The sequence below is a fragment of the Rhagoletis zephyria genome, unplaced genomic scaffold, assembly GCF_001687245.7.
Source record: "Rhagoletis zephyria isolate East Lansing unplaced genomic scaffold, Rhagoletis_zephyria_1.1 Rzeph_scaffold_01693, whole genome shotgun sequence".
In the NCBI taxonomy this organism is placed as follows: Eukaryota; Metazoa; Arthropoda; class Insecta; order Diptera; family Tephritidae; genus Rhagoletis; species Rhagoletis zephyria.
In genome coordinates, this window is record NW_016158777.1 from 45,022 (window position 1) to 53,102 (window position 8,081).

At 35.3% G+C, this 8,081-nt stretch overlaps 1 protein-coding gene and 1 long non-coding RNA gene across 2 annotated transcripts; both read left to right on the forward strand.

Moving 5' to 3' along the window:
• Positions 1-318: 318 nt before the first annotated feature.
• On the forward strand, positions 319-1,078 carry LOC108364859 (uncharacterized). Its single transcript, XR_001847833.1, has 3 exons — positions 319-615; positions 673-927; positions 999-1,078. It is a non-coding gene; the product is annotated as an uncharacterized LOC108364859 (long non-coding RNA).
• A 345-nt stretch (positions 1,079-1,423) lies between these two features.
• Positions 1,424-2,063, forward strand: LOC108364858 (zinc finger BED domain-containing protein 1-like). Its single transcript, XM_017618719.1, has 2 exons — positions 1,424-1,969; positions 2,034-2,063. Exons 1-2 carry the CDS (start codon positions 1,424-1,426, stop codon positions 2,061-2,063), a joined length of 576 nt encoding a protein of 191 aa, XP_017474208.1.
• The last annotated feature ends 6,018 nt before the right edge of the window (positions 2,064-8,081 follow it).

Consider the following 8,081-nt stretch of genomic DNA (forward strand, 5'->3'; position numbering starts at 1 on the left):
CAGCTCGATTGGCGCAATCTTGTATTCTATCATTCTTGGCTCCAATCTGCCTATTCGCTATCCCATTTATCTTCAGTTTCAAATTTGCTGGATTAATGCTTTCTTTAACTTCGCTCTCTGTAATTTGGCTTTGTTGTGTTGCTTTCGGTTTTAGTATCACCTGCGCACAGCTCTGCTACTTTCTCACCATCACGGCATATGTTTCTTTAGTAGTGATGTGCTGAATTGTCGGTACCCAATACTTCCTTTTCGGTACCCGATACCGATTCGATACATGAAACCTTCGCTATAATATATATTTAAATATTGAAAAGAATTTATTTCATAGCTATTTTATATGATATTGCCTAAAAGACCCTAAATGTACAAATCAGACGATGTTTTCGTAAAATATTAACAAGCATAATATGTACGACAACCGCATCTCGACAATACTGCCATCACAAACACTCATCCCTTTCTTGTACTTATCGCAACAGTCCTACCAACCGCTATAGTTCTTGCGGCAACGTTGTTAGACTTTTTCAAATTCGCAATAGCTGTGGTTACTCTCTTTTCAAAGAAAATCTACGTTTGAATATTATACATTAACGTTCGAAATGGCGTCGCGTTTGAGTAAGTATTTTTACAATATTAGCTTATAAATTACATGCTACAAATATTTAATTGCAGAAAACGAAGGTAAACGGAGCGGATTATGGCAGCACTTTACAGCGGTGGATGCAGTAAGGGCAAAATGCGATTTTTGTAAAACTACTCTGTCTTACAAAGGTATGCCTATATATTTGCTCATTATTTAATAACTAAAATTATTTACAATAAATATATTACAATAATTAGGTGGAGGTACATCCAATTTACGATAGCATCTCCTTGTTAAGCATCCAACAATTGAGTTATCGCAAACAACATCGGTAAGAAACGATGGTAAGTGTTTTATTGCATAGTAACGTTTCCATATATGTATTTATGTATTTCAAATTTAACATTGTACATAGAACATGCCACAATGGCCCCTGAACATAGTACGTCATCAGCTACAAAACAAACGAGGCTCAGCAACTACACGCAACCAAAATTATCAAAAGAAATGGTAACAGCTTTAAATAAGAAGCTACTGCAAATGATAGTGAAAGACTTTCAACCGTTCTCCATTGTCGAGGACGTTGGCTTTAAAAACTTCATCAGTGAGCTGAATCCCTCTTATCATATTCCATCCCGCACATTTTTAACGAAGAAACTGTTGCCACAAGTTTAGGAAGAGCGCGTAAATGAGGTGAAGCAAATTTTGTCAGAAGCCAATTTCGTATGCCCCACCACAGATGCATGGACATCTTTAACAAGTGAAAGTTTTGTATCGCTTACAGCTCATTTTATATCCAACATTTGGCAGCAAAAAAGTTTGGTTTTAAATTGTTTTAGAATGAATGAACGCCACACTGCCATTAATTTGCGAAATGTTTTAATAGATTCAGTAACTGATTGGAATATCAGTCAGAAAATTTGCGCAGTTGCGTCCGATAACGCAGCTAATGTCATTGCTGCCATTAGACTTACCGGGTGGCAGAGCATACCCTGCCTTGCCCACACGCTCCACCTAATTATCTGCGATTCCTTCAAGGAGAGTAACGTTGACGTTTTGCGAGATAAATGTCGTTCAATTGTAGAATATTTTCATAGAAGTATAGTGGCTGCAAATAAATTAAAGGAAGTACAGACCACAATGAATAAACCCCAATTAAAACTAAAAATGGAAGTACAAACCAGATGGAATTCTACATTCCATATGATTCAAAGGTTGATTGAAGTTCAGGAGCCTCTTGAGGCAACTATCGGTGTGCTGCATAACCCCATAAGTATTTTAGCCGCAAATGAGTGGGAGGTTTTGAATGAGATTTCTCAACTATTAAAGCCTTTTGAAGATTTGACAATGGAAATGAGCGCTGAACAGTACGTTACTGTGTCGAAAGTAATTATTTTAATTCGAGGGTTGCAATCGTTTTTAAATAACAAGTTAAATCTGTTACAAACAGATACAGGCCGTATATTTGCTGAAAAATTAATATCCAACATAGGTAAACGGTTTCTTCGCTTTGAGCACAATATAATTTTATCAGTTTCAGCCATCGTAGATCCAAGGTTCAAGAAAAATGCTTTTACGGACAAAGAAGCTTTTCAGGCCTGTAAAGACAGCCTCATCCGATTAATCGAGAACAAAAATGTTCCAAACAGTGAGGACACTATTAGTGATATCAGAGTAAATTTAAACAGCAACCCCTTATGGACTGACTTTGATCGCCGTGTTCAAGGAAACACTAATAGCACAGCCACACAAAAAAAAATTTGTGTTCTGACCCAAAGGTCTCACTATGTAGCTCACTTTATGTTTTTGGGGTCGCTGAATCCGAATCCGAGGTCCATTTAGCCCCATCAGTTCAGGGTTTTGATATAACCCCAGAAAACCAATATGGCGGATACCTTTTGGAAAAATTCATCGGATTCGCTTGAAACTCGTTACTCGGGGGTTTTCGGGGTCGCTAATTACGAATATGATATTATTTTTTCAAAATTCAAAATGGCGGATCCAATATGGCGGACACATTTTTGTAAAATTCATCGGATTCGCTTGAAAATCGTTACTCAGGGGTTTTGGGAGTCACCGATTACGAATTTGATGTCAGTTTTCGAAAATTCAAAATGGCGGATCCAATATGGCGGACACTTTTTGTAAAATTCGTCGGATTCGCTTGAAAATNTATGAATATTTTTTTTCTCAAAATTCAAAATGGCGGATCCAATATGGCGGACACTTTTTGTAAAATTCGTCGGATTCGCTTGAAACTCGTTACTCGGGGGTTTTCGGGGTCGCTAATTACGAATATGAATATTTTTTTTCTCAAAATTCAAAATGGCGGATCCAATATGGCGGACACTTTTTGTAAAATTCGTCGGATTCGCTTGAAAATCGTTACACAGGGTTTTAGGGTTCGCTGAACCCGAATTCGAGGTCAATTTAACTCTATTAAAATCAGACATCAAATTCGTAATCGGTGACTCCTAAAACCCCTGATATTTAAATGAAAAGCTTTTAGATCGCAAATCAGATCCATTAAAATGGTGGAATGAAAAAAAAGATTTCTACCCCAGATTGGCAGAGATTGCAAAAGAGTTCCTTTGCATTGCAAGAAAAAGAGGTTTGTAAAGGTATTTTACACTGTGTAATTTTTGTTGCAAAATTCCAAATAGTTTCTTTTTAATCAACAATTGAAAATATTTGGCAGTGTTTTGGACATTTTTTTATTTGTTTTGAAAGTAAGTGTCCGAATGAAAAAATTTTTTGTGTGCAGATTTAAAAAACATTTAACTATACAATGAAATTATTTGCGTTACAAAAATATTTCTTTTTGCTTTTCAATAAATTTTTTATGAAAAATTGAATTTTTAGGCAATTTCTGTGCCTCGTGGACGAAAATTTTTAACAACTACTTATGTAATAAATATTTCTGCATTTGTCTATGAAAAAATGCGTGCATTTCGATATAGTTTGGTCGGAATGAATTTTTATTTGCCAGCGTGCCGGCCCGACTCGCCTGGCTGGATCGCGCGCAATCCGTATTGACTTCTTGCGCATGAAATAAATGCACGTTTCAATCGTTCCACATTTATTTCTCATGCTCGAATTTCGCATGCCCGCGGAAGTCGGGCGCGCACGCTGACAAATAAAAATTCATTCCGACCAAACTATATCGAAACGTTCACATTTTTTTTTTATAGATAAATGCAGAAATGTTTGTTACATAAGTAGCCGTTAAAAATTTTCATCCACGAGGCGCAGAAATTGCTTAAAAATTCTATTTTTCATAAAAAATTTATTGAAAAGCAAAAAAAAAATATATTTTTGTAACGCAAATAATTTCATTGTATAGTTTAATGTTCCTTAAATCTACACCCAAAAAAATTTTTCATTCGGACACTTACTTTCAAAGAAAAATAAAGATTTCCAAAACACTGCAAAAATTTTCAATTGTTGATTAAAAAAAAAACTATTTGGAATTTTACAACAAAAATTACACAGTGTACTGTTCGACTACAAAACTCGGCGCTGTCTGAATATCATNAGACTTATTATAGGTAAAATAACCTTTTTTATTAATTCTAAACTACAGTGTAGTCAGAAAATTCTTCTTCTTCTTTCGTAGAACGTATGATTGCTTTTAATATTAACACTATAAAAAACATGACTAAAATTATAGCACAGCACTTTCATAATATTTTAATCATTAATGTTAAGCTTTTTTGCAAAACGCAGATTTTACGAATGAATCAAACATGTATTGTCATAGATTAGAAATCGTTTGATAAGTTAAAAGTAGTTGCAAACGTAAATATAAGTATGTGCATACATTAACATAATGCAATTAGGGCGAGAAACGCCCATTTTAAGTCCATTTTCGTGGTTTCTAAATTTGCCGTTATATGAAAGTAGGGGACGTGCAACAAGTGTTTACATAAATATTTTAGTTAATTCCATTATGTGAAAANATTGATCTATACCAGGGCATTTTGGCGTTTGGTGGTACTCCTTACCGCACACCCCGGCGCTCTTATATTTGCTACAGAATCCCATGGCTGAGGTTTAATCGCGGTCCACGGCCTCAAATACATTCGGCTGGGATTTAGTGAATTGAAAAACAAACTCAAAATCCGTGCAGATGGATGAAGGCGAAATTTCGCAAAAAGAAAGATATATGAATTTCCAATAACTAGTGTAATTTCCTTATATTTCGCTAGCTTAGAGTGAAATGTTGCTAAGTCCACTTTTTATGAACANTATTAACACTATAAAAAACATGACTAAAATTATAGCACAGCACTTTCATAATATTTTAATCATTAATGTTAAGCTTTTTTGCAAAACGCAGATTTTACGAATGAATCAAACATGTATTGTCATAGATTAGAAATCGTTTGATAAGTTAAAAGTAGTTGCAAACGTAAATATAAGTATGTGCATACATTAACATAATGCAATTAGGGCGAGAAACGCCCATTTTAAGTCCATTTTCGTGGTTTCTAAATTTGCCGTTATATGAAAGTAGGGGACGTGCAACAAGTGTTTACATAAATATTTTAGTTAATTCCATTATGTGAAAAAGTAACTGTAGGTAGGTAAATGCAATAGTCTTTAACATATCCTGGAAAATCCTTTTGAGGTCTCTCCAATTAGATTTGAAGTATTTAAAAGCAACTTTGCCTAAAGACCATCATAATTTTTACGATAGTTTGCCACAGGAATGATTTTTGGTGTGTATTTTAGTTTCAGCGAACAATACTATTAATTTAATCTACCATTAATTGTTTGTTCATTATTATTTTAATGTATACGTTGTTGCTTATAATAAACAAGTGTTGCGAGCTTGACTTTTCAAATTAAAAATATGTATAAAAAAAATTCGCAATCTTCTTTTTCAGAAAATTTATTTAGTCTGAACCCATTAATGGGATCGTAAAAGAACGGCCGCTGTGGTGTAGTGGTAATCAGTGCGCGCTTCCACTGCGCATAGCCTGGGTTCAAGCCCTGGTCAAAGCAACTTTACAAACAAATTTAGGAGAGAATGTTTATCCTTAACAGCGGTCGCCCCTCGACAGGCAATGGCAAACCTCCGAGTGTATTTCTGCCATGAAAAACAGCGTAAAATTGTAAGTCCCTTCCCTTTGTGTGACAACATCAAGGCGCACGCACAAATCGGAGGAGAAGCTCGGCCAAGCACGAACATATGTATAAGCGCCAATCTATTACACAAGGGGACAAAAATGGGAAACAATTTCGTTGCATTAAATGTTAAAGCTGTTTTGGACTTTTTTATGCTGATTACGAATCCGTAAGTATAAAATCTCCATCAGCTATAGATTTGGAAAAAAACGAGGTCAAAGTGTAAAAAAATCGCGTGTTTTGCAATATTTTAGAACCCATAGCAAAGTAACTAAAGGTGATATTAGGCTTAAATTAAAACTAGAAGTCTCGACTACTATCCTTGAAAATACCATCCCTGTACCTTGAATTGATGGTCACTTATAGTAATCAGCATAAAAAAGTCTATCAAAAACAGCTTTAACATTTGATGCAAAAAAATCACTGTTCCCTTGTGTTATTATTATTGGAAAATTTGCTAAGTCCAACAAAAAAAAATTTAAGAAAAAAGTAGAAAATTTGCTAAGTCACAAAATTATCTACAAAATTTGTAAAAAAGCAGACTTTTTTATTATTAGTTTTTTTAATAAATGGTAAATGAAAAACGCGAAACATTGCATTCAAAGTTTTGCAAAATACTTAAAGAAAATTACTTAGGAACATTTTTTGTGTCTCCTGTACAATTGAAAAAAAACGGACTTAGCAACTTTGCACTCTAAGCTAGCGATTTGTTGTCTGTAAACTATTTACAATTTTCTTCGCTTACACTGGCATGTCCGTACTTGGCGACTGATAACTTCTAACTAAAAAAACAACAAACTTTTGTAAATATTTCGATGTTTTTAATTAGGTTTTTTAGAAAGACATTGAGTGTGCAATTTTGTTGCCCATTCAATTTTTGTAAATAAAGTGCAAGGGTGAAGCACCTAGGGCTTTTCGTTAATTTTTGGCAATTTTTTTTGTTAAAGGTGTTGTTCATATTCCCTATTTATATGTAAATATTTGCGCTCCGAGTAAAGCTCAGTCAACTTAGTACTATACTTTTAATAGTCCAGTTTTTATGGAACTTTTAATCGACTGTTTGGAACAAAACTTTCTTGTGGAGGTAAAAATGTGGTAACAAATAGTAAATACAACGTATTTTGGGAATGTTTTTAAGATCATACGCGTATTGGCACTTTTGCCCGTTTCAATAGCTACACCCGAACGAAGCTTTTCATGCCTGAAAGGATTAAAACCTACTTGAGAAATATCTCAGGCCAAGAAGGGGTCAACGGTCTAGCACAGAGGTTCCCAAAGTTACTTTTCTCGTAGACCCCTTTAAAAACTTTACTGGTTTCAGTGGACCCCCTGATGCTCATTTCTAACATATTCACAAAGCTCATCAAAAAATGTGAAGATTCCAAAATTAAATTCGGAGTGGCAAAAATAAAAATAAAATATTTTCTTGCGTTCTATTTATTAAAATAATTTGATTACACACTTGCAAGATTTAAAAAAAAAAAACAGAGCTCTTTAAGCTATGAAAGAACTATCTCGTTCTGAGGAGTTATATTTTTTAAGAGCACCAAATAAACTCCTCACATGTTCGGCTCACTCATGAATTTGCATGTGATGTATTTGTCAAATAGTTTATTTGTGTTGATGGCATCATTTTTTTTATAGCTCCGAGTTTTAAAGTGATGCGAAAAATATTCGTCACTCGCAATTTTGAAAATTCAGAAACTGACAAAAAAGAAACGACCGAATCTAGATAAATCGATGGTAAACAAACAAGCAAGCAAGAAGCTCAAGAAGTGTTCCACCGTCTCATCCTCTTCAAAGCTGGATGGGCAAATGGAGTTGTCATTTACGCCTATCACAGTCAGGTGTTTGTGCCAAATGAAGTGACCAGTCAGCAGTCCCGTATTCTCAGTGAGAGGAAAAAACTAGATAGACCTTCTGAGATTGAAGGCAACATGAGTTTTGCCCACCTGCATCCACTCAATGGCTCACAGTCATTGCTGAGCGAAGTATCCACCCAGTTTCTGATGGTGGCTTCGATGGTCGAAGTGGGGAGTGCTATAACCGGTTGCGAATCGAGGAATGCATGGTCTAAGCCAACTCTGGCCAAAGGGTCAGATGTCTCATTTCCAGGCACCCCCGAGTTGCCTGGCATCCAGAGTAAAGCAAGTTAGTTATCTTTACCAACATAATTTAGACGAGACTTGCATTGCCGAGCTAGTTTGGAAGTACTTAGACAGAGGGCTGGCCATTACCTTAAGTGCAGCTTGGCTGTACCTGTAGACACGTAAACTCCTTCCCCTCCAACTATTTTTCACCACGTAGTTTATGGATTTGGGGATTGCAAATACCTCAGTCTGTAAGACCGAAGCATATTTCCTAAGAC

Excerpts from the sequence above, each read along its gene's own strand:
- LOC108364858 (XM_017618719.1), top strand. The coding sequence starts at position 1,424 with ATGAATGAACGCCACACTGCCATTAATTTGCGAAATGTTTTAATAGAT. Across the intron at positions 1,970-2,033 it reads AGTACGTTACTGTGTCGAAA|ATACAGGCCGTATATTTGCT; the intron begins GTAATTATTTTA and ends TGTTACAAACAG.